The following is a 25587-nucleotide window of genomic DNA, read 5'->3' as shown; positions in this document are numbered from 1 at the left end:
CCACGTGACCCGTGCTGCTGGCACTGAACCACCTGCAGGGCGCACCTGTCGGCATGGGGACAGCGCAGGGCAGGGGCGGCGAGGCCGGACCACACAGGCAGCCAGGGTGTTCTTTGTGGGCGCACACTTGCGGCGAGCATCCAGGGTGCTCACAGCAAGAATGTCCCGATGGGGCGGTAGCACAGCACGGAATCTCAGCCAGAGGGGCCGTGTCTAACGCCCCGGGAGGGGGGCGGTGAGGGGGACGGGCTGGCGAACAGCCCAGCCCTGCGGCCGCCCGTGCCCCGTCGTGAGCACAGCACACGTGTAATACTCTGAGCAATGCACTGACTACCCGTCACCATGCACCCTTTCCACTTGAAAGAAGGACAGGCCAGTCAACTATGGTTATTCAATAATCGATCTTTAGTGGACGTTTTGTCAAAAACAGGCAAAGTGAGCCTTGTCACATCAAGGAAAACAGCTGACGGTATTTGTTGCCCATGATAAAATTTGAGCTTTCCAGCAAAAATGTGAATCTGGTAAACTAGCATCAGCCACTGTGAGTCTGACATACCTCCGGATACTAAAGGCCTCTTTGATGACATTGATGTTGACATGAATACGTGTAACAAAATGTGTCACCATTCGGAACACTCAGTGAACCAGTATTTTCCGAATGGCCAACGCACGATGACATAAAATCATGCATGGCTACAAGGTCCCTTTAAAGTGCAAGACTAAGGGGCATCTGGGTGGCTCAGTCGGTTAAGCATCCAACTTCGGCTCAGGTCATGATCTCACGGTTCGTGGGTTCAAGCCCCATGTCGGGCTCTGTGCTGACAGCTCAGAGCCTGGAGCCTGTTTCAGATTCTGAGTCTCCCTCTCTCTCTGACCCTCCCCTGCTCACACTGTCTCTCTCTCTCAGAAATTTAAAAAAAAAAAAAATTTTTTTTAAATAAAATAAAATAAAGTACAAGACCAAGGGATCACTATGTAACAGAGTACAAAAGTTCCCGGATACGGCTTCACATTCCACACGGCAACTAATCTTTAAGAAATTATCATGCTGATGTGTTCTGGTGTTGTAGCAAAGAAGAACTTCCAAAATTATCTGAAAAAGGCTTTTAAAATATTCCCCCATTCGAACTAGACATCGATGAACTTTCTTTATGTGCTTCACCCAAAACATCTGAAGGACACTGAATACAGAAGCAGCTGTGGAATCGGACCGTCTCCTACCAGCCAGACATTGAAGAGATTTGCAAAATGGAAAGTAATGCTATTCCTTTTTTTTTCTATTTTGGAAAAATAGTTATTTTTATTAAAAAATTTATTTATGTTAGGGGCACCTGGGTGGCTCAGTCGGTTAAGCGCCTGACTCTGGCTCAGGTCATGATCTCGTGGTTTGAGAGTGCAAGCCCTGCGTCGGGCTCTGTGCCGTCAGTGCGGAGCCTGCTGGGGATTCTCGGTCTCCTTCTCTCTCTGCCCCTCCACAACTCAAGATATCGCTCTCTCAAAAATAAATAAACATTAAAAATTTTTTAAATTTACTTATTTTAACACGTAATAGTTTTATACTGTTATTTTAAATGAATTAATACACTTCATTTTTTTCATTTTTAATCCCTAACTCACAAGTACCAGTATATCAATATCGATCACAAACAAATGCTCTTTGAGGCTCTTCAGTAATTTTTAAGGGTGTAAAGGGGTCCTAAGACTGAAAGGTTTAGAACTTGGGAAAGAAAGAGACAGAAGACTAAATATTAATAGTAATAACAATTAATAGCTAATAAGAACCCAGTACTGGGTCCTCTTCTAAACACTTTAAAAGCATTAATTAACTCATTAATCTTCATCTAAACCCTATGAAATAAAGAGAACGCTTGGAAGAGGGTGCTGTTTTTAGTCCCATTTTACAGATGAGGAGACAAAGGCACAGACAAGTGTAAGTGGTTCAGAGAGAGTCACGCAGCTCATGAAGGGAGGAGCCTGAGTTTGCAGGGCGTAAAGGCAGGCAGTCAGATTCCACAGCCGTGCTCTGGGCCACAGCTGAGTTAGAATCAAAGACAATGTTTTATTTCCGGGGCGCAAGACTGAATCGTGAGAAACGCTAAATTGTGAGAAACGCTTCTGCAACAATTTCAGACTGTGATAAACTGTCAAAGGAAAACAAAAGCCGAGCATCAGAAAACAGAGCTATTGCGTTTCTGTGTGAGGAACGGACAGAGGTCCCAATGTATAAAATATTAAGCACATGTAAAGGCCTGCACGAAGCTTAGGAGATAAGGACGTCTTCAGGTTACTTACTCGGAGAAGTAATCCATGAACTGCTGAGGATTTTCGGAAGCCAGCAGTAGTTGTCTCTGGTGAGATTCGGACATGCAGTGACACTTAAAGCCATTCTACAAAAAACTAAGTAGTGGTTAGATTCTGACTTAGGTCACCGTCATGGGCCCTAAACAGAAGTATGTAATTAACTTTAAAAACCTCTTCTTTGATGATAGATTGTAACAAAAAAGAAAGAAAGAAAATCACTAGCTTTAAGCACACAGTCATGTTTTTTAAAAAAAAGTTTTTATGAGGTTGAGTTATGCAACACCGCTACTCGGAGAATAATCCCAGAAGATTAAGGAGACAGAAAGTCGTGCTTTGGAAAGCAGACATCGGTAAGAAACAGGACAGGCCACAGGAAGAGAAGAGTGATTTTGTTGTTTAAATCAACTTACCAAATTCTATTGAACACCTATGGCATGTACCGTGAGGAAAGTGCTTGGGGAAACATAAGCAGGTAACAGAGGCCGTGAGTGAGTGGCCATCAGGGGAACTTTTCTCACTCACTTTTCTCTACTTTAGCTCATCCTCCAAAATACACTATTACGTATTACAGAAGCCTCACACGCTAAATCTGCATCTTCATCAGGTGATTGTAAAAAAAAAAATGACAAGTTTTGGCTTTGTGTCTATGTGACTTAACATTTACAGCTGATTCTTCACTAGCCCCGACAATGAAAACTGGGCCTCTCCTCCGTGCTCCCATCTCACCAAGCGGGACCGTCCCGCGCCCGGACCTTCCCCCCCCTCCTGTGTTCCTCATCTCGGCGATAGAGACTGTCCCACGCCTGGATCTTCCCCCCCTTCCCCCCCCCAGGCTCCCATCTCGGTGAGCCGACGACCCACGCCTGGGTCTCTCCTGTGGTGCTGTCCATCTCGGCCCAACACTCCATCTCGCTTAGCTTCCTCGGCCTCAGTCACCCTCAGACGACCTACACAATGCTCCCAACTGAGTTCTGCCCATGCACTACTCTCACTTAAAGGAACCTAAAAGGAAACTTGGTATTGGCCTCATAAATGAAAAACCAGTACAACCTCCCATAAATTAAAAATAAATCGGTAAAATGAAAACCAAATGAGGTCAGTAAATTCTAGAAACCCAGGAGAGTGGGTGGGCAGGAGGGGAGGACTCTGGATCCGACCATCCTCCCCCTCAATCTTCCAATACTGAGAGAGAGGGAGAGGAACCGGCACTGGGAGGGGTCACCTCTCCTCCTGCAGCGCCCCTCCCAGCTGGGGGTGGGGGGCGATGCGCAGAGTTGAGGGCAAACAGGACAGAATCACCCCAAGTGTCTGACTCTGAAATCGGCCATTAAAGGAATGAGTTAAGCATATATCCCCCTTTTTGCCATAAAGTCTGTATTTAAGGAGAACCAAACACAGCTCTAGTTAATGGGAAAAGCTCAGTTTTACGAAGAATGGTAGCCAACAAACAAATTTAGAGAAGTACAGAAAAATTACCACTTTGCAACTCTTAGGGACATAATAGACTCAAGCAAGGATGCTAAGACCCCTAAGTGAAAGGCTGACTGTAAACTAGATACATTCCTTACTAACTGCTCCGCAAGAGGGAAATCGCTACTTTCTAACACAACTGTCATCTGTGCTCAATTATCCTGGCACCAGCTGACATTATGGGTCTCCTTATGTGATGCATAAACGTGCACTGTGTGGTGCGGTGTGAACCCCACAGGATCACCTACCAAGCAGTCTTCCCCCAACCATGTAACCTGAACCTGATCAAGCCTTCGGCTCCAAGCTCCAGTTCAGAGAAGGAGGGAGAAAGACAACCACAAGGCAACTTAATTGTTTCGTATCAGAAAGTGGGACTGGTCGGGGCACTTACTGGACAAGCCTCTTCAAGTCAACGTCAGAAAAACAACTGAAATAGCAAAGATACGGAAGCAACTCAAGTGTCCATGGGCAGGTGAATGGATAAACAGGACACACACAATGGAATATTGCTTGGCCTGTGAGAAAGGATGTCATCTCGCCATATGTGACAATATGGATGGGCCTAGAGGGTGTTATGCTAAGTAAAATAACTCAGAGAAAGACAAACGTCATATGATGTCACCTCTATGTGGAATCTTATAAACAAGAAAAAGGGGCATCTGGATGGCTCGGTCAGTCGAGCGACGGACTCTGGATTTGGGCTCAGGTAGCGATCTCACCATCCTGAGATGGAGCCCCGCGTCAGGCTTTGCCCTGGGTGTGGAGCCTGCCTGAAATTCTCTCCCTCCCTCTGCCCCTCTGCCCCAGCTCACGTGGGCATACACGTGCACTTCTCTCTTTCAAAAAAAAAAATAATAAGAAATAAATAAACAAAAACAAAAGCCCAATGAGACCTATAAATACAGAGAATAAACTGATGGCTGCAGGGCTAAGGAAGGCGGCTGGGCAAACAGGGGACAGGGAGGGGAGATGCAGCTTCCAGTGATGGAACGGGAAGTCCCGGGAACAGACGGTGCGGCACAGGAATGCAGTCGATGGCACTGGAACAGTGCTGCATGGTGGCTGTGGTGAGCCCCGCACAAGGTGTAAATTATGTTGTACACAGAAACTAATGTAACTAATATGTGCGTGGTGAATGACAGCTATGCTCATATAAAAAAATTAATTTAAAAAAAGGAAAAACAATTGGGTTTCGGGGGGATGGGAGGGAAAGGGAAGTGGATTCTATATTCTGTTTAGAGTTGAGGGAGGATTAAGAGTCCTAATTATCCAGATTTTTAGGGCAATGAAACTATCCTTTATGATACGATCATGGATATGCCATTGTCCATTTGTCCCAAACCACAGAACGTCCAACATCAAGAGTGAATCCCACTATCGACTACAGATTTGGTGATGACGATGTGCCCATGTAGCCTTACTGACTGTAACAAAAGTCCACGTCTGTGGCAAGATGCTGATAATGGGGAAACTGTACAAATGTGGGGACCGGCTGTGGATGGGAGGTCTCTGTACCTCCCGCTCATTATTGCTGTGAAGCTAAACCTGCTCTAAAAAAATAGTTTTTTTTTTTAAGCCCTAATAAACAAATCTGATTCATGGCTTTTGATTGGGTGTTGGTTTTAAAAAAAAACTTTAAAAAATTTTTTTTAGTGTTTATTCGAGAGAGAGCGAGAGAGAGAGAAGAGTAGGGGCAGAGAGAGGGAGACACAGGATCCAAAGCAGCTCTAGGCTCCGAGCTGTCCACACAGAGCCTGATGCGGGGCCCAAACCCAAGAACCACAAGATCATGACCTGAGCTGAAGTCGGACACTTAACTGACTGAGCCACCCAGATGGCCCAAAAAACTTTTAAAAACATTTGTGGGAACAAGGCCGTAAATGTAAATATGGTTTGTGTATCACATGACATAGAGGAATTTTTATTAATTTTGTTATGGGTGATGACATATATTGTGTCTATGTAGAAAAATAGCCAAATATCTTAGAGAGAAACACTTAAGTATTTAGAGACAACATATCCTGGATGTTTGCAATTGACTTTAACATATTTCTGAAAAAAGCAAAGCCGGCAAGTGTCTTTAAATGTTAAATATGGGTAACAGATATCCAGATGTTCACTGTACTTGCCTCTAATTTACTGTGTGAGACTTTCACCTTGACTGTTAAAGAACTACAGGGGGCGCCTGGGTGGCTCGGTCAGTTAAGCATCTGACTCGATTTCGGCTCAAGTCATGATATTACGATTCATGAGTTTGAGCCCCACAACAGGCTCCATGCTGATGGGTGCAGAGCCTGCTTGGAACTCCCTCTCTCTCTGCCCTTCCCTGCTTGTGCGCGCTCTCTCAAAATAAATAAATAAAACTTAAAAAAAAAAAGAAGTGACAGGGCACCTGGGTGGTTCAGTCAGTTAAGAATTCAGCTTGGGCTCAGATTATGATCTTGCCATTCGTGAGTTCAAGCCCCACGTCGGGCTCTGTGCTGACAGCTGGGAGCCTGGAGCCTGCTTCGGATTCTGTGTCTCCCTCTCTCTCTCTGCTCCTCCCCTGCTCGTGCTCTGTCTGTCTCTCTCAAAGTAAAGCATTAAAAAAAAAAAAAAACTGGAGAGAAGCAAAAAGAGTCACTGCATCAGTGTTATTCAATGTGAGTCCTCCTTAAGTATCTAATCCCTCACCTGCAGAAACAATTACCCACTGTTCCGCTGCATGTACCCAATCCAATTCAACCTCCGGAGAAAACCATGATGCCTCACTAGCTTGCTCTCAATTCTTCAAGGGGCCTCACCATCCACCTCATTAATGAGAAAAAAAACTATAAACGCCGCTGTACTGTATACAGACCTTTTCAAGATCTGCCCAAAGACCCCTGGGGCCCCTGTACACATAATTCACTGATTGAAAACTCACCATCTTCCCGGTGGGTACAATTATTATTCCCACTTTTCAGAGAAGCAAACGGGCAGAGGGAATACAAGTAAGTTGCCCAGGCCTACACAGCTAGCAAGCGGCGCGGTTAGGATGCAGAATCTGACTGTCCGCGATCGTCACCACAGTAAGTCATATCCTGGGCCTGACACCCCGCAGGTGATCAGTAAACGCTTGTCAGAGGAGGGCTGTGCCAGAACTTTCTGATCTGGTCCCGAAAAGAGGGGCGAATCCTGATCATCCTGTTTCTCTGGCGTCGCATCAAGTCAGAGATGACTGTTACTGTCACTGGCGCGCACGGGGCACCGAACTATTCAACGCTTCCGTTTATGACAGCTTGAGTAGCATCGCGTCTATGAGAGCTGCGAAGCCTCTTATTTCATTTCTTTCTGGAGGACGACCGTGGAAGAAAGTGTCAAAGGTCACTGGCCCCCCTAGGATCAGGGCTGCAGGGGCGGGCGGCGGGGCCGAGCCGAGCCGCTGCCTCGCCCGGCGCAGAACCCACTCGGCCGGGAGCTCAAGTTCCACTCCCTCACCCCCGGCGCCAGGGACTGGAACCCGGATTTCCAGGCCCGCTTACCTCGTCCCGGCACTGCTTCTGGCACATCTGGCAATACCAGCGCAGCTTCTGAAGCCCCTTGGATTTGATCCTGTTGGCAATGGCCTTGGGGGTAAGGAAATCTGACTTCCCCATCGCCACCACAGCTGGGACAACTTCGCCGCAGCGCCCGGCCGACCGGAAGCGGAATGAGGCCGACTGGAGCGGGGGCGGGACAAATACTGGCCGCGAGCCGGAAGGAGGTGGGGCCTCGGGAGGCTGGCCTCTGCCAACGCTCGCGAGGCTTCCTTCCGTCCGGCGGGAGGAAGCGAGACTGAAGGAGAACGCGGGGTGGGAGGGCGCTTTGGGAAGGTCCCGCGCCTGCGCGGTGAGGCCTGTCTCGCCGACCTTCAGCCGGGCGGGTAGCACCATGTTCTCTCGGGCCGGCGTTGCTGGGCTTTCGGCCTGGGCCGTGCAGCCGCAATGGTATGGCAGCTGGCGGGAGGAACGAGGGGCTTGCGAGGAGTGGGAGGGCTCGGTCGGGGGGAAGCGGAAGCGAGTGGGACGGGGCGAGGGTCGCACGGCCTGCCCGGCCTCGCGTCCCGCGGAGGCCCCGGGAAGCCCGGGCTGCGGGAAGCGCCTCCGATCCGGGTGGGGCGCGAGAAGGGGCTGCGGCCACAGCAAGGTCCGGCCGCGTCCCCTGACGGGGGGCAGGGTGACGGCCACGAGGATCGGTCACCCGGGACCCCGGGGTTGAGACTTCAGACCGAACTGATTTCAGGATTGGTTTCGGATTCATTCCGCTCATACTCGCTTAGGGAGCGCCTGCTGCGGGCCGGGCAGCGAGCGTCGTGGAGTTTTGGCCGGGCCCCCAAAGCGAGGGGGTGGGGGGACGTTCGGTTGTGCTGTGTGCCCTTGACGCCTTTTGAATGCCTCGAGTGCTGGGCAGGGTTTGCATGAGCCAGGAAGAGCTGTTCGATTCAGCCAGGCGTGTGCTAAGCACTGACATGTAGCAGGCTCCTTGCCGGGCACCGCCGAGTCAAATACGTGGCCCCGTGGGCTTATGGGAGTTGGGGGTGCAAAAGGGACCTTAAAAATCCGCCTAATGGGGATCGGAAGGGAAAGACACCTAGCACTATCCTGAAACCAGTGTGCCGAAGCAAGTACCCTGCAAGGTCATGAAATTGCCCCAAGGTCCCCAGGAGGAGGAGGTAGATGGCGGTTAAGCACCGTCTGTTAACTGCCGTGCGCGTTTAAGGATTTTAAACATTGGTTTCTGGGGGGGGGGGGAATAGTATATTGGAGGGCCAAGCGGTAGGAGGATAAACCTGGTTTGTGGGTGGAACCGTATAATAGGATGAAATGTCTTGAAGCTAGACAGAGGCTGGATGAATTTCAGACACGGTGCTAAGGAGATTATTGGCTGGAAGCGGAGTGTACCAATTCCCTGGTTTTACAATAAAGGAAGAATTCTAACGAGCTGCAGCACTAAACTGGGATTTTTGTGTCCTAATTTACGTGAAGGGACTCTAAAGCAATCCTTGAAGTAGGTACGTTTTTCGTTAAGCAAAGAATTCATAACCATATTCAAAATTTCTAGGGTACTGAGGGAAGGAAATCTGATGTGAATACCTGCATGAAGCTGTCGGTGGATTTGCCATCTAAGTCAGATTTGTTTCTAATATTGAAGAAGAGTATTCCGGGGAATGAAGTCCCGTTAGTTGGGTTCTCTGTCATGTAGGCTGTCCCATTTTTTAGTCACTCAGCACACAGTTGGGTGCCTGCCCTGCACCACTTTGGTTCCGTGGAAAGTACTAAAAAGTGGTGGTAAACACATACACGTGGCCTTCACTTTGTGGGTCGTTCTCTCCTTCCCATCTTGCTGTGACGTGTGTCCTCCGTCAGTATTTCTACCTGAAGCAATACCCAAGTTGATCTTTAAGAAATGGAAAGAGTTTCTGAAACAAAGACATGATATTTTGCATAAAATTGTATTTTTTAGAAACCTACAACCTAGAAACAAAAGATAGTTTGAAGATCTTATAGTAAAGGATTGTCCTAAATAAATAAGAGTTGTTAGTACTGGGCTCCTAAATTGGAACCCACATTGGCAAATACAGGTTGTAGTCCTGACCTACTTCCTTTAGAATGTTGGTTTTAAATTGGTAGGTTATGAATATTCATCAAACATTGATAGAAGGAAAGCTTTGTCACGGGATTCTGTTACTCTGGGTGCCCTTTGATTCCCACTTATCATTGCCTTTTAAATTCAGAAATAAAAACCATCTTAATGTTTCACATTTCACAGAATTAATTTGGAAGGGGAAAAGTATAGCTTTGCCTTTACCAAACCATGGAGGGGCATTTCCTCCATTCTGTTTTGGTTTTTGGAAACCTTAAAAATGCAATTTGTTATTGTTACAGTTTTTGTTTCAGGGAGGTTAGCTTACTAACATTAACTAAATGTTAGGCTTAATTAAAGTCTTAGTGAAGTTATTTTAATTGTTTAGGGTATCAGTAAAATACCCTAAATTTTGGGAAATTAAATTTGTTTTTAAGTAGCATGTAAGGAAATGGAAATAAATTTGGGGAAATACGTTTCTATTTCCTCATCTTCCACATTCTCTGAAATGGAAGTGTTTTCTAATAGGATGCCGATAGCCATAAATCAAATTATATACACTGAAAATAAGGGAGATGGTATTTCAGGAGAGGAAAGGCAGATTGCGTTCTGAGATTGCGGTAGCAGACATTTGCTCGTAAATGTAAAAAAAATGTGAGGCATCAGTGTGTAGTATAGGAGACCCACTGCGGAGCTGACTTCCAGGATTTGAATCTTAACTGCCACTCACGGGTACCCTGGGCAAGTTCCTCACCTGTGTCTGCCCCCATTCCTTCATCCATTAAATGGAGGTCATAATCGTGCACAGTTCGTTGAGTTAGCGTGAGGATTAAACGAGTTAGTACTTGAAAAGAACGCAGTGTGGTGGAAGAAATGCTGGTGTGGACCAGATGACATAAACTCAGGTGAAGACGGCTTGATGCAATTCCTGCATGAAAACCTTTACAGTACTTGCCAAACAAGGCTGGATCGTGGGTGGTCATTGGTGAAGAGGTGCCAGGGGTCATTGTTTGGTGGAAGGCAGGTGACGGACTTCCATACAGTCATTTATTGTCAGAATTAGATCTACTTCCTAGTTTTCCTTGAGAATTTGTTGCTGCTGCTTTCTTAATCTTTGTATTATATGACAGTGCACCCTTTAACATTCTTTCAAACTATAGTTTCTTCAAATGAAGAGTCACTCACCTAGGCACCTCACTGACTCCGTCCTCCACTGCTCTCAGCTTTGCTGGTGGAGCAGCATTTGATGGTGACCCACAACCAGTGATTTTTCCTATCCACTGTCTTTGATGTATTTCTCCAATAATCTGAGATTTCTCAAGACGTGATGTGCTTTTCCAGAACATACTGCTGATTCGGAACTTTATGTTTTCGTTGGCAAAAATTAAATATTCACAGCAAGCTGCCCCAAAAGGGATTTGGGATCATCTTCTGGTTAGTTTATATGTACTCCAGTCATACTTAAAAATAAAGTAACCCACGGGGGCACCTGGTGGCTCAGTCCGTTAAGCGTCTGACTTCGGCTCAGGTCATGATCTCACGGTTGTGGGTTCAAGCCCGTGTCCGGCTCTGTGCTGACTGCTTAGAGCCTGGAGCCTGCTTTGGATTCTGTCTCCCTCTCTCTCTGCCCCTCCCCTGCTTGTGCTCTGCCTCTCTCTCAAAAATAAATACACAGTGAAATAATAATAAAGTAACAGACATCTTAAGAACTAAACAAAAGCTAACCACGCTGAGAGCAGTTCACAGTGGGAACATAGGGCATGTACACAGCATAAAGAATCACAAGCGATCTTGCCTTTTCATACCTCTCACCTGGGATTCTTCCGGAAACCAGAACGTTCTGTGTTCATCCAAATACGGCATGCAATTCAGATTTATTCCCTACCATATTCTCTGACAAGAAACTTGTGTCCGCTAAATTGGAATATCTGCCTAAACCCATAATGTCCAAATGTCACTCCTTACAGTCTATAAATTTAGAATGTTTGGGGTGAAAATTTTGATATACCCCCCAAAATCATAAAAAATGATGTTACTTTTCAAATGCCATTATGAAAAATGTTAAGAGAATGGTCAGTTTGTAGGTAAGTCTGTTCTGAAATAGCAGAGCTTGTCAGTATTTGACAGCTCTTAGCTTTTCCCTCAGTGGATCCGTTCTTAAAACCTAATCTAACACTTTTCATGTAGTTTCTCCTTTCTCTTTGTATTTCTTTCTCTATGGGTGTATAATACTAGTAAAATGTGTAAGTCAAGAGATTTTTTAAAATAACGTTCTTGGTTATGACCTTTCAGATTATTTGTATGCACATAAACATAATCAAAATGGATCATATAATATAATTTCATAGTCTGTTTTTTAAGGTATTAACAGGCTTTATTTTTTCATACAGTTTTTAGACTTGCAGAAATACAGAGCCTATAGTACGGAGGGTTCCATACACCCACATCCCACTCTGGACAGGCTCTGCACTTACTAACATCTTGCATTAGCATGGTATATGTACCTACAATTAATGAGACAATGTTGATCCATTATTAAGGTGCATAGTTTCATTAAGGTCACTCTGTTGTATGTTCTATGGTTTTTGACAAATGCATAATGACAGGTATCTACCATTATAGTATCATACAGCATAGTTTCAGTGGCTAAAAATCTCTCCCGGAAATCCTGGCAACTATTGATCTTTTAACTCTTGCGGCAGTTTTGTCTTTTCTGGAATGTCAGGTAGTTGGAATCATACAGTATAGAGCCATTTCAGATGGGCTTCTTTGCCTAGTAATATGCAGTTTAAGTTCCTCCTCCATGTCTTCTGTGGCTTGATAGCTCATTTGTTTTTACTGCTGTGTAACTCCACGGTATGGAGGGCCCGGTTTGTTTTTCCATTTGTTTGTGTATTGAAAGACATCCATTGCCTCTGGTTTGGGGGATGGCGAATAAAACTGCTATAAACATTTGTGTGCGGGTTTTTGTCTAGATATAAATTTTCAGCTCAGTCGGGTAAATACCGAGGAGTATGGCTGCTGTATTATGTGTTAAGACTGTTTAGATTTATAAGAAATGCAAACCACCTTCCACAGTGGCCATAACCATTTTGTGTTCCCACCAGCAGGCAGGGAGGGTTCCTGTTGCCCTGTATCCTTATTATCATTTGGAATTGCCAGTTTTTTGTGTATTTTTTAAAAAATATAGCCAATCTTGGGGTGCCTGGGTGGCTCAGTTGGTTAAGCATCTGTGACTCTTGATTTTGGCTCAAGTCATGATCTCATGAGTATGAGGTTGAGTCCCACGTTGGGCTCTGCACTGACAGCGGGAAGCCTGCTTAGGATTCTCTCTCTGCTTCTCCCCTGCGGCCCTGCCTGTGTGTGCATACATGCTCCCTTGGGCTCTCTAACTAAATAAAAACAAAATAAAAATGTAGCCATTCTTCTAGGTGTGCAGTGGCATTTCATCCTTTTAATTTGTAATTCCCTAACGACAGGAAAACTGAGTATCTTTTTGCCATCTGTCTGTCTGCCTTGGTGAGGTTTGTGTTCAGATCTTTTGTTCATTTTTTCACTTAGTGTGGTTTTCTTACTGTTGAGTTTTAAAAGTTCTTTGTATATTTTAGATAACAGCCCTTTACCAGACATGTGTTTTGCAAACATTTCCTCCTGGTGTGTGGCTTGTCTTTCCATTCTCTTGACAGTGTCTTGTAGAGCAGAAGTTTTTAAAATTAATAAAGTCCAGCTTGATCTTTTTTTTTTCCTTCCATGGATCATGCTTTTCATGTTTTATGTAAAACCTTACAGCCATACTATCCAAGGCACCTAGATTTTCTCCTGTGACATCGTGTAGAAGTTTGATAGTTTTGTGTCTTACCTTTAGACCCATGGCTCATTTCACGATAATTTTTGTGAAAGGTATAAGATTAACTACCTAGGTGAATATTTTTGCATATGGGTGTCCAGTGTTGAGTACCGCTGTAGAAAAGAGTATCCCTTCTCCATTTAATTTCCTTTGCTGCTTTATCAAACATGAATCATTTGACTGTTTGTATGGTGCTATGTCTGGGCTTTTTTTCCCCTTATGCTGTGTGTTTTATTCCCCTCACTGACTTACTCTGTAACTGGAACCCTGTGACCCCACTCGCCTTCACCCATTTTGCCCAACCCCCACTCCTCCACCCATCAGGTCCTTTATTATAGGTCTCAGTCTACTTGTTGTTTGTATATTCATTTGTTTTTGTTGTTGTTTTCGATTTCACCTTGGAGTGAAATTCTGAGCTCTCTCGCCTTCCACTGATCCCTCGTCCACACAGTCTGAGGATTACTGTAACTTTACAGAAAGTCTTGAGATCAGGTGGTGGGGTCAGTTCTCCGAGTTTGTTTTTCAGTAGTGTGTTGGCCCTTCTAGGTGCTTGGCTTTGCCAAATAAACGTTAAAATCAGTTTGTCGATACACACAAAATAACTTGTTAGGGTTTTTGTCTAAAATTGTATTGATCAAGTTGGGAAGAAGTGACATTTTAGAAACATTGAATCTTCCTATTTATGAATGTGGCATTGCTCCATTTATTTAGATCATTTTTCATCAGTTTTGTAGTTTTCTTGTGGCATATTTTGTTGTTTTATATATACTTTTTCTGTGTTTTTTAAGTTGTAAAATGTACATAACATTAAATTTACCATTGTCATCATTTATAAGTCTGCAGTTCTAGGATAGTGTCTCTCTAACTTGAAACCGCAATTGTTCATAGCTGCTATTAAAAACAAAAAAAGAAATTGACTTTTGTATACATTGACCTTGTTCCCTGCAACCCTTACTGTAATTGGTTCCAGATTTTTTGCCGATTCTTCGGGATTTTCTACAGAGAGTTGTGCCATTTATGAACAAAGGCAGCTTTAGTTTTTCCTTCCCAATCTGTATATCTTTTAACTTCCTGTTTTGTTTAAATGCATCAGCCAGGACTTCAGTACAGCGCTGAATAGGAGTGCTGGGCAGATATCCTCGCCTCAGTCCCTATCTTAGGGGGAAACTCCTAACTTCTCATCATTAAACCATAGGGTTGTTTGTTTGTTTGGGTGAAGTTTCTTATTTGCTGAGAGCTTTTCTCTTTTCTTTTCTTTTTTTAACCATGAATGGGCATTAAATTTTGTCAAAAAAATTTTCTGCATGTATTGACTGATTTTTCTTAAATGATGAGCCAGCCTTGCATACCTGCAATAAATCCCACTTGGTTGTGGTGTATAATTCTTTTTAATACCCTGTTGGATTCAATTTGCTGTTCTTTATTGAGGAATTGTGCATCTGTATTAATGAGTGTTAATGTCCTCTAAGTTTCATTTCTTACAATGATTTCATCTGGTTGATATGAGGGTCCTGCTGGTCTCAGAGGATTAGGAAGGGGTCTCTCTTCCATTTCTACTTCCCTCCTTTGGCACCACGTTCCATGTTCCGTGAGTTACAGGTCCGTACCTCAGTCTCAAAAATCTCATGTGTTTTCCAAGCCCACTGGACATTTCCACCTCGTCCTAGGGTCTTTTTAACTATGTCATTTTCATTAAAAGTTACGATCTCTAGTGAGATCATCCCCACCCCAGTTTTCTGTCTAGGTTAATGTCAACACTATCTACTCATGTCACGGAATTAGAAATCATTCTTATGTTTTCCTTTTCACTCTTAAGAACTTGGTCATAAATCTAGGGTCCTGTTGCTTTGCTTTTAGTTCAGATCCTTGCTGCAGCCGCCCTGGGAGTCTCCATGCCATCCATGTTCCAGCGTCATTTTGTGCTTTCCACAGACTTTATGTTTGATACGTGTTGTCTTCATTAGTAAGGTGGCAGTCCTCTTGCATTTATCATTCAGGTGTGTGTGTGTGTGTTTGTGTGTCTACACATTTAAGTCAATTCTTTTTTTGAGAGAGAGAGAGAGCGAGCAAGCATGGTAGGGGGAGAGGGGCAGAAGGGGAAAGAAAGAGAGAGAGACAGGGAGAGAGAATCTCAGGCAGACTCCATGGTCAAGTGTGGACCTGATCTGAAATCAAGAGTCAGACACTCAACTGAATGAGCCACCCAGGTTCCCTTAGATCAAATCATTTTTACTTTTATGCATTAGCACTTTAATCATAAAGACTAAAAAAAATACTTACTGTAAATTGTATGTAAATCGTTAGTTTTACAAATCTTTATGAGATAGTAGTGCATCTTGTGGTCACAGACCATGTCCTGGAGCATAGGAGCTGCTTAGTGCGTAGCACCTGCGCGGCTTAGTCGGTTTAGTGTCAGCTCAGGTCATGATCTCACAGTTTGAGGGGTTGAGCCACCAGTCAGTCTCTGCACTGACAAGGTTAAGCCTGCTTGGGATTCTTTCTTTCCCCCTCTCTCTAAGCTACCCTGGCTCAAGCTCACATTCTCTCTCAAAATAAATTAATTAAAAAAAACCTTAAAAGTATATATATGTTTAAAAATAAAAAGTAAATAAACTGTACTTTCACACATGATCATGTTACAATGTATAATTGATCTAAGTGTTAATTTGAAAAGGTTTCAGTGACATAAGGAAGTCAAGGTAGCTTTTTTGAGGTGGCTGACCGCGGTTTGAGGTATAGCTAGAAGCCCAACAAGGGGCAGGGCTTTTCTGTTGTGGAAACAGTCTAGGCAGAGGCATCGGGGGGACTGGAGTGTGCGTGAACGCCATTTGACGGCCGTGGATGCTTTGTGTTGTTGCCTCAAGCAAAATGAGGCCTCTGGTAATAGGGTTTGGTGTCCATATTGAGGATCGATTATAAAAAAGTGCGTATTTATAAATATACATATATCAGGGTCCTACACTTGACAGATTGTTTCTTCATGGGGTATTCTTTAAATTTATTAACTTTGAAGGTGTTTCTTGTGTATTACAATGATTTTTAAATAAACTAAAATATTTTTAAAACTTTTATTTTCAGGATCCAAGTTCGAAATATGGCAACCTTAAAAGATAGTAAGTACTTTATCTCAATATGTGATTAAGAAAAACTAAATTTTGACAAATAATCAAAAAAAATGCTGCCTTAGCCCATCGTATATTTGGTCAAAATTGATAAAATGAATCTAGGTCTTAGCATATGACATTGAACTTGTGTTGTAAAAGACCAGTGTGAGGCAACACGTGGTTGGTCTGATGCTGTTGTCTGTAGAATGACAGTAAGGTGACCAGAGAAAACCATATGTAAATGTTTTAAGTGCCTGAAGCGCTGCTCTCTGCAGCCACCCGCCCACTCTCCATAGCAGCTGGGCTTCGCCTTTGCTCAGTACTCGTTCTGACTCGAGGCCTCATTGAGCGTCATGCGGTTGCTCGGTGGTCTAAGTGCTGATGATCCTACCTTGCAGTTTAGAAAGATACTCCGATAAATTTTACAAGCAAAATTATAACTCCTTTATCGTAACACACCACTTCTGTTTTTCAGTTACCAGACGACTCAAATCGATCAAAAACATCCAGAAAATTACCAAGTCTATGAAAATGGTGGCAGCAGCAAAATACGCCCGAGCCGAGCGGGAGCTGAAGCCAGCCCGGGTGTACGGAACGGGATCTCTGGGTAAGAGAGGAGAGGAGCCTGTCACAGGCCAGAACATGACGGTCAGCACTGATGCTCTTATCTGGTGCTTACCTGACCACAGGCCCATTCTGAGTATTTGACATCACTCAGTTTTCACAGCAGCCCTGCAAGGGTCTGAGCTGCTAGAACCCAGTTCATAGACGAGAGACCCTGAGGTCAGGGAACTTGCCCTGGGTCACCTCCTTACAGGGTTTGGCCTCAAAGCCAGTCTGTTTATTAACCACTGTATGTGACTCCGTGAATGTTTAAAATACTCTGAAAATTTTCCTAGATTATTAAATATTTAATCAAGCAATTGGAAATGTGGTGCGTTCAGATCGGGTGCTTGACTTTGTCCTGTTGGGCTGTGACGTGCCGATTTAGGACTGCGGGGCGGGGAGGCGGTCCCTGCCGTGGAGCTCACTGGGCAGGCGCGGAGGGGACCCGTGGCCACACGAGTGGGATGTCTGAACAGCAGCCGGAAAGAAAGCAAAATTTCCCCGTTTCCAAATTGAGGAAAATGTACGTATCATCTGTGTGTTAATGTATCTACATATTACGTGTAAATTGCCTCGTGCAGAAGTTTTCCTGTGTTCTTCCCTGTTTCTTAAACATCCGTTCCTACTGGTAAAAAAAATTATTGCGTGAGCAAAGGATAGAGCACTAGGCCGGGTGGAAACGGCCACTCGCTTTAACAGCAGCTCCATGACAGGCATGGAGCAGAGTCGGTGGCTTGGGGTCTGCGACCCTCATCACCTCCAGCCGTTTGCTCTCATCAGTCCTGTTCGCCGCACAAGACATACACAGCACGTAGTTGGTGGCTTAGTAAAGACTGGCTGATAAATTACTCTAGCCTGTTTGTATGAAGAGAGAAAGTCATTTCATGATTCACCTTTCTTGCTGCTATGTATAAGTGTAATGAATTTGTTTCTCTCCAAAGCCTATAACCACACAATTATCTAATAAAGAAGAAACTGCCTCAGATATCAGATTAGACTATTTGTGATAAAATATTAAAAATTCAAGCCAAGACCACCATCTGGCATGAAGTCCTTTGTACGAAATATCAACTGCTAGATATTAAGTGGCTGATCATTGTGAATGTTTACGTTAAAGTCTCTCAGCAGGCACGTTAACGCTGCACAATATACAATGTAAAAGGAGACTTAAAAAAATAATCTCTCTGCTCTCCTTCACTTTGTGGCTGAGTATTCGCTTCCCCCTGCTTTTTGCGGAGGGTCCTCGGGTACTGGTGTTTGAGAATCTCTGCTCGATAGTGAGGACAGGGCATCAGGACTGGCGTGAAATGGGTGCATGTGTCGGCCGGAGACGCACGTGTAGCGGCGGGGGCACTGACCGCTCGGGCTCACCCTGCGCTTGCACCCGGCCCTGGGCCTGGCCAGTACCGGAGCTGGCGGGGACTCAGCCGGCGCGTCCCAGGGAGACTGCAGCTCCCCCCCACCCCACCCCACCCCGCAGACTTGCTGAACTCGCCCTGAGGTGCACACCCGACCCCTCTTCCCTCCTTCCCAAGGGCCAGACCTGCGTCATAATGCGGTGGCTCTTCTGTCTCCTTCCAATGCCTCCTCCACAGCCATTTCCTCCACTTCCCCCGTAAATCCGTGCCGAGTTCATCCTGTTTGATCCTCTCTTGGCCTATGCTGCTCAGCAGGCTAGACCAACCAAGCGAGGTCGTTAAAGCAGTCCCCAAGATAAGGTGGCATCTGGTATTTTAATGCCAACAGTTTTTTAAGAGCTTGATATGCAGGTTATATGAGCATGTCAGTAAATATTTGCTTCCTACTTTTTTGGTTATATGCTGAATATTTATTTGCATCCTTCAGAGGTCTATCTAGATAAGTTGGTACTCTGTAATTTAGTCCCCTTTACAAGTTCTTCAATTGTACTAGAGATTTCTTTGTCTGTACTTGAGGTAAGTTGGCCATTAATTGGCCCTTATCATATAGAGCCTTTATCATATAGAGATTAAACCTTTATGCTTTTCAACCTGATTGTAAACAGAGTAAGTACAGACAGCTTTGATTAGTTAGATGCCACCTAAATTTAAGTGCATCATTTTGAAAATAGCCAACTTATAAATTAGGGATTATTGCTGTATTTAGTGTGCTTTACATATTTTAAAATTCTTGTCTTTGTTTGTATTTAAGCTCTGTATGAAAAAGCTGATATTAAGGTTCCTGAAGACAAGAAGAAGCACCTCCTTATCGGGGTGTCCTCTGATCGAGGGCTCTGCGGTGCTATTCATTCCTCGGTTGCCAAACAGATGAAACATGAGGTGGCCACACTCACAGCGGCTGGGAAGGAAGTTATGCTGGTTGGAATTGGTGATAAAATCAGGGGTATACTTCACAGGTAATTTAAATAGATAGTGTTTATGTCTAAGTGGGTGCCAGCATGAATAACTGGGGGTGTCTCTGATAACCAGTTGGCATTGACATGGTGGGTTTTTTTTGGTTACCTACTTTTATATCCCCCAAGAGGTCTTTGTTTTGTTTTTATTATTTCAGGAGCTTCAGAATATATAGATTTCTTTCCTTGTCTTGTGTTTCTCCTTCGTCCAGCCCCTAAGTGGCATCCAACAAGAGTATCACAAGCTGTTGGCATTTTATACACACGAGGACTCTGAGCAGCCAGCACAGCCTGGAGATGTCAGAGTGAACCGTGGTTACACTATTCTGTGTGATCCCCTGATTCTCTTGTAGGACTCACTCTGACCAGTTTCTGGTGTCCTTCAAAGAAGTGGGAAGAAAACCTCCTACTTTTGGAGATGCATCTGTCATTGCCCTTGAACTACTAAATTCCGGATATGAATTTGATGAAGGGTCTATCATCTTTAATCGGTTCAGGCAAGAAAAATTTAGTATTCAAACCTTTTTAATGCTTACGTTCATAATTTAAAATAAGTAAATGCTTACTGAGCAGTTTAAAATGCTATTTTGAGGGACGCCTGGGTGGCTCCGTTGGTTGAGCGGCTAACTGGATTTCAACTCAAGTCATGATCCCAGGGTCGTGGGATCAAGCCCCACGTCTGGCTCTGTGCCGCGCATGGAACCTTCCTAAGATTCTGTCTCTCCCTCTGTCCCTCTGCCCCACTCGCAGTTTCTCTCTCTAAAAATAAATAATGAAATATTATTTTGAGATTTATATTTGCTTTACAATTTCTAGGTCTGTCATCTCCTACAAGACAGAAGAAAAGCCCATCTTTTCCCTTGACACTGTTGCAAGTGCTGGTAAGTGGTTTTTGTATGAGACGCATTTTTCTGTGTAGAAAGGAGAGATTGGTACGTTCAGGAAAACAATGTTTGTTAGGAGGGTCTGTCTCAGTGGGAGCACGATGATGTTCAACTCTTTCTGTCACCTTCCATCAGTGGCTTTTGTGTCTCTAAGGACCCTCACTGCTTTCCTTCATTAATTGAACTTAAATAAACAAGTCATTCTCAGCGATCGGAACGCCTAGCTAGAACTGGCTTTGCAGCCCTGGGAACCCCGTGGGTCAACATAGCCACAGGCAGGACCCGGGCAGCCACGTGAGCGGTGCTTGCAGCTGGTGCACAGTGACCCCTTCAGTTCTCTCTGGAGGCGTGCTCCCCTTCTACAGATAATATTTCATCTGTTAAGATGTACACTTTGTAGCATTTTAGTGTCCCTGAAGTTGTGGGAGGCTTCTGCCAGCCAGTGGTGTGTCATCCTTAATTGACGATGTTCTTTCGTTCTTAATGGTATACCACAGGGGTTATCGTCATAGTATTTTAAGTTTGATGAAATACAGTACCGTCAAGATGCATGCAGCTTCTAATTCTGCCCCCCTTCAATATCCCACTTCCCTCTTGTTTTCCTGATGGATGCGTGCAGATTTCCCCAGTAATCACATGGCTTAATTTGGGAGTTTTGTATTCACTATACGAGTTTCAGTGTTGTCATTAATTCTTTTATGAAAACACACCACCCAATTTGAGTATTGCTGACACTGTGCCAGGCACTCTGGTGCCATCCAGAGGACTTTAGAACACTGGGAAATGCAATGAAGTTATTTCAGCTGTTGGCTTCTTCATTTTTATTAAGTGTTTGCAGCTAAATATCAAATGCTTTGTGTACCCATTATATTTTGCTGAAAATCTGCTATAATCAATAGTGTGGAAGTGGATGAAACTTTTAGAACTGAGTGTTTTAACCTATCTTACGTTGTTGACTTCTGCTTTGTAATTATTAAGGGTTTTCACTAGCAGGCTGCTTTGATTAAATCACCCTGTGTGCTGTGTGGCTTGTTTTAACAGAGAGCATGAGTATCTACGATGATATTGATGCTGACGTGCTGCAGAATTACCAAGAATACACTCTGGCCAACATCATCTACTATTCGCTCAAGGAGTCCACCACGAGTGAGCAGAGCGCCAGGATGACGGCCATGGACAACGCTAGCAAGAACGCCTGTAAGCGCACGGCGGATTTCTTCCAAGAGCCTTCTCTTCTGGGAGTGGCACGGAGACCTGGCCTCACAGACGTCACTGTCAAGTAGGCCAGGAAACAAGAGCAAGAAGCTCAGCCCGGTGCTGCCACTGGGTCCATGACATTTTTGACCAGTGACCATCTGGTTTCCTTGAATTTTCTTACCTGAAAAGATAAATTAATGTTCTCTGCCTTAAAAGAGTATATCTTACTTGGTAGGAAGTAAACTTGCAAGTATTTGGAGAGGTATCCATAGAAGAGGTGACAATGTCTTTCTGAAATTTTTTTGAGAGGCCAATTTTGGTGCCCAAGGACATGGAAATTCTTATTTTTAAATGAAGCAACATACACCTGTGAACATACCAGTGAACAGCTTATGCTCTCGTGGTGTTAGGCTTTGTTGTCTGATCCTTCTGTTTTGTTCGCAGCTGAGATGATTGACAAACTGACTTTGACGTTCAACCGCACGCGCCAGGCCGTCATCACGAAGGAGCTGATCGAAATCATCTCTGGCGCTGCGGCTCTGTAAGTAGTGGCGGCCGCCTCCCGCGCTTCCTTCCTCGTCTTCCGTGTCTGCCGGCTCGCTGCCTGGGGGTTTGAGAGTGTGTGCTCTTGTTTTGCTAAAGGTGGAATGATCCGTTGCTTAATGTCGGACCCTACTCCTAGGCTATAACGATTTGGTGAAAATGGGCTGTCTGCTTCATTCCACTTGTCGCAGCTCTAACCTTTAGGCTTAGTTTCTTCTTTTTAGAAATCAATAAATTGCTAGCTTTCACTTTCCTAAAGCATTAGGAATAAGGATGTAGGTAACTCTGTGTCATTATAAAATCTGTCTTTGGAACTTAAAACATCATAAAGCAAGCTTTCCAAGTATAGGATTGGTTTGGGTTTTGGTTTCACATAAATCTTGGGTTTTTGGTAAATCTTGTAGAAATTGGTTCTTTACTTACTCAGTTTTTTATGTCAGTATAAGATAATGTACCATTTTCCTCAAGAAAGTTTCTTGGTTGTCTAGATATATTGACATTTGTGAAATCAGGGTTAAAAACTGAGGATTCTATTTAAACAATGACTGAATTGAACACCCACCATATGCCAGGTTCAGTGCTAGGCAGTGTCCAAGGCTGTGACACTTTCTGTCACGGGTTAGACACTCTTAACAGCATAACGAACATCTGCAGGTAATTGTGATGAGGGATAAAATGTGTAGTAGGTTATCTTTGACTCATTCTCACCTCTACTAATTAGTTACTAAGGTATAAATTTTACCTTCAAATGTGCCTTGAATTTTCCCTTTATGCCCACTTAACGCAGATCCTTGTCATTTCTCTCCTGAATTAAAAAAGATACCAAGTGCATAATCATCCTGCAAAAACAACTGAGCTTGGCATCTGTGATCCTGTTTTTTCTGGCCACCAGTACTCTCCAGTCTAGCCTTATCGCTGCCGTTTCTCACTTCCCTTGAACTTCAACCACATGAATGTACTTCCAGATCTACAAATATGTCATGTGCTGTTGCCTGAAATGCCACCCTGTTCTTCCCCCTGCACCCTGGGTTCTTCAGCTGACAGACTCCTCCTGTCTGGTCTTTCCCAAGCTGAGAGAATCCTTTACCCCCAGGAAGTCCCCCTTCACAGTCTGGGTGGGGTGCCCTTCTTGAACACCCTGTGTCTTGAACACCTTTGTCACCGATTACACTGTTTTATTAGGAGTTGCCTCTTGAGCTGCCTGTGTGCTCCCATGGCTTGGGAGCGGCTGTGGCTGACTCGCTTTTGTAGCCCGGTCCCCAGGCATATACTTCCTCAGTAAATATTTGTTGAGCAGACGGGTGATGTACCGTAAGAAGTGGAAGTCCAGGGGCACCTGGGTGGCTCGGTCGGTTAGGTGTCTGACTTTGGCTCGGGTCATGAGATCTCAAAGTTTGTGAGTTCGAGCTCCCACTGGGCTGTCTGCTGTCAGCACGGAGCCTGCCTCGGGTCCTCTGTCCCTCTCTCTCCCTGCTACTCCCCTGCTTGTGTGCTCTCATTCTCTCTCTCTCTCAAAAGGAAATAAACATTTAAAGAAAAAAAGTGTAGGTTCAGAAGAAGGAGAAATAATATGTCGTTGGGTATGTGAAGATGTGGCTCCTTGTTCAAAAATCGGACAGATAGATTCCTCACTAAGGTGGAATTTAAGTTGGTCCTTAAGAATTATCTGTCTCTCCAGGGTAGAAACTGGGCAGAATGTCTTAGAGACACAAATAATACTGTTGGAGGCCATTCTGTAAGTTGTCAGTCGGACCCGTCAGCTTTGCTAGCCCGGGTGTCCTTGGTCGTCTTTTGTTTTCCAAGCCTGACCTCGGTCTAGTCACTGACGTTGTGTTAGCATCACGGAGTGTGGGCAGCATATCGTTCATTATCCTCCTTGCTGACTGTCCTGCGCGAAGGCTGACTGTGGCCTCCTTGGGTGTCAGGTGCGAGGAGGCCTGGGGGAAAGGGCTGCATTCCGAAGGTTCCAGGGACTGTGGGATCCAGAGAGCCAAGGGTCTTACTTTCTCTTGAAAAAGAGGCACTGGGAATAACGTGAGGCTACGACGTCTGCAGAATTGGGGGCCGCACTCTGTGTTGACTAGAAATGTGGGAAACCTGCTGGAGAGGAGCAAAGTCGGGGAACGAGGAGAGGAGATTGGGACAGAAAAACTCAGAATCGGGCCAGAAAATCAAAATATCAGAAACTGACCATTAAATTTTTGCTTTCTAGAAAGGTAGCCTGAATCCTTTATTAAGGGTTGGCTGTGGGGCGCCTGGTGGTTAAGCGTCCAACTTCAGCTCAGGTCATGATCTCATAGCTCGTGAGTTCGAGCCCCGCGTCGGGCTCTGTGCTGTCAGCTCAGAGCCTGGAGCTGCTTCCGATTCTGTGTCTCCCTCTCTCTCTGCCCCTCCCCAGCTCATGCTCTGTCTCTCTCTCTTAAAAATAAATGTTCAAAAGCTTTTTTAAAAATAAAAAAAAAAAGGGTTGGCTGTGCAATGCAACCCTGGCTGGGGACCCAGGGCACACGCACACTCTGTGACCCCCTCAGCTACTCCGTTAGAGATGTTCCTACATACACACACTTGGCGACTCAGTAGTGTGTTATGTGCCATTTGTAGAAAAAGTAGGGGCTTAAATTATACCTTCAGAGTCTTGCCTTCCTGCATGAACGTGGTCTTACTGTTCTAACCAGACCGAAATTAGTAACTTTTTGTAACAGTCATTGAATCTGTTTTAAAGGAATATTTTGGTAACGAATTTACATGATCTGCTCCAGACACTGAGAAAATGGATGTTTTTAGTTGGAAATGATACCTGATTAACTAGCATGGATTGCTTGTTGACTGGCTTGTTTTGTCTTTTTCTTCTAACATAATAACCAGGAATTAATGAAAACCAAGGTTCATCCTCAGACAAGAGGTAAAGTGGTGTTATTTCATACGCTCTCCCCAAACCCTCCAGAAAAGAAATCCAGCAGCTATAATTGAAGCTGATTTAGTAACCGTGAAACTGATTCTCTGAGATTTAGATTTTGGCCCATTTATAGTAGTTGCCAGCTTGCGGTAGCATATGGGTAATTCCAGGAGCTTTTTTTTTTTTTTTTTAAGATTTATTAAATAAATTTTAAGGATAGAGAATTGGCATTATTTTGACATACTAAATATAGAAGAGTGAAGAGTGGTGGTTCTCAAACTTGATGGTGTCAGGACCCCTTCACATCTGACGTAATAGAACAGGGCTAGATTCCCATCGATCTGTGCTCATTCTGTTTTGATATTACAGGCCAGGTAGGCTCTGGAACACGCTACCATTTACTTGAGAATTACTCATTTACTCATTACTCATTTACTTGAGAATGAGTAAAACAGGCAAAGAAGAGGTTTGTCCTCATGGACCCCATTGAAAGGTCCCAGACCAAAATCTGAGAATTACAAGTATAAAGTAACATTTTATTATGTTAAGTCAGTTCTTTAAATCCCACTTAAATGTGTATTGTCTCTTGAAACATCATTATTTTTCCCTCTAAAACTGAGTTTTATTTGCTCTGTACTGTTTTTCAGGTAAAGAAGGAAAATTCAGCCGGCTGATTTCAATTTTAGCATACTGCTGTCCTTGTGAGAAGAAATTGTTGTTTCAACTACGAAAGACAGCAGGGTGTTTGTAAATTATCTTACAATAAACAACTTACCATAAGAAAA

The 25587-nt window shown here is 44.3% G+C and overlaps 2 protein-coding genes across 5 annotated transcripts in view; one reads left to right on the top strand and one right to left on the bottom strand.

Annotated features, from left to right (window-relative positions):
- KIN (Kin17 DNA and RNA binding protein) overlaps positions 1–7426 on the bottom strand; it is a 32807-nt gene extending 25381 nt beyond the window's left edge. For both annotated transcript variants that reach the window (XM_077758534.1, XM_077758535.1), the window contains exons 1-2: positions 7275–7426; positions 2293–2387 (exon numbers count right to left, since the gene is read on the bottom strand). In XM_077758534.1, the coding sequence (XP_077614660.1) occupies positions 2293–2387; positions 7275–7388 (209 nt within the window). In that variant the 5' untranslated portion in view covers positions 7389–7426. The remainder of the gene's footprint in view (positions 1–2292; positions 2388–7274) is intronic.
- Positions 7427–7587: 161 nt separating this feature from the next.
- ATP5F1C (ATP synthase F1 subunit gamma) lies at positions 7588–25587 on the top strand. 3 transcript variants are annotated; one of them, XM_077758531.1, is made up of 10 exons: positions 7590–7718; positions 16280–16314; positions 16781–16912; positions 19081–19285; positions 19636–19779; positions 20099–20163; positions 21208–21363; positions 21808–21904; positions 24772–24808; positions 25450–25587. In XM_077758531.1, the coding sequence occupies exons 1-9, from the start codon at positions 7663–7665 to the stop codon at positions 24776–24778; spliced, it is 897 nt and encodes a 298-aa protein (XP_077614657.1). In that variant the 5' UTR covers positions 7590–7662; the 3' UTR covers positions 24779–24808; positions 25450–25587. The 3 variants fall into 3 exon arrangements, with proteins under 3 accessions (XP_077614659.1, XP_077614658.1, XP_077614657.1); XM_077758532.1 differs by lacking the exon at positions 25450–25587 and having other exon boundaries at positions 7589–7718; positions 24772–24814; XM_077758533.1 differs by lacking the exons at positions 24772–24808; positions 25450–25587 and having other exon boundaries at positions 7588–7718; positions 21808–21908.

The sequence above is a fragment of the Crocuta crocuta genome, unplaced genomic scaffold (genome assembly GCF_008692635.1).
Source record: "Crocuta crocuta isolate KB4526 unplaced genomic scaffold, BGI_CrCroc_1.0 scaffold32, whole genome shotgun sequence".
Lineage (NCBI taxonomy): Eukaryota > Metazoa > Chordata > Mammalia > Carnivora > Hyaenidae > Crocuta > Crocuta crocuta.
Note: the sequence above shows the minus strand (reverse complement) of the source record. Positions and strands in the feature narration are given on the sequence as shown.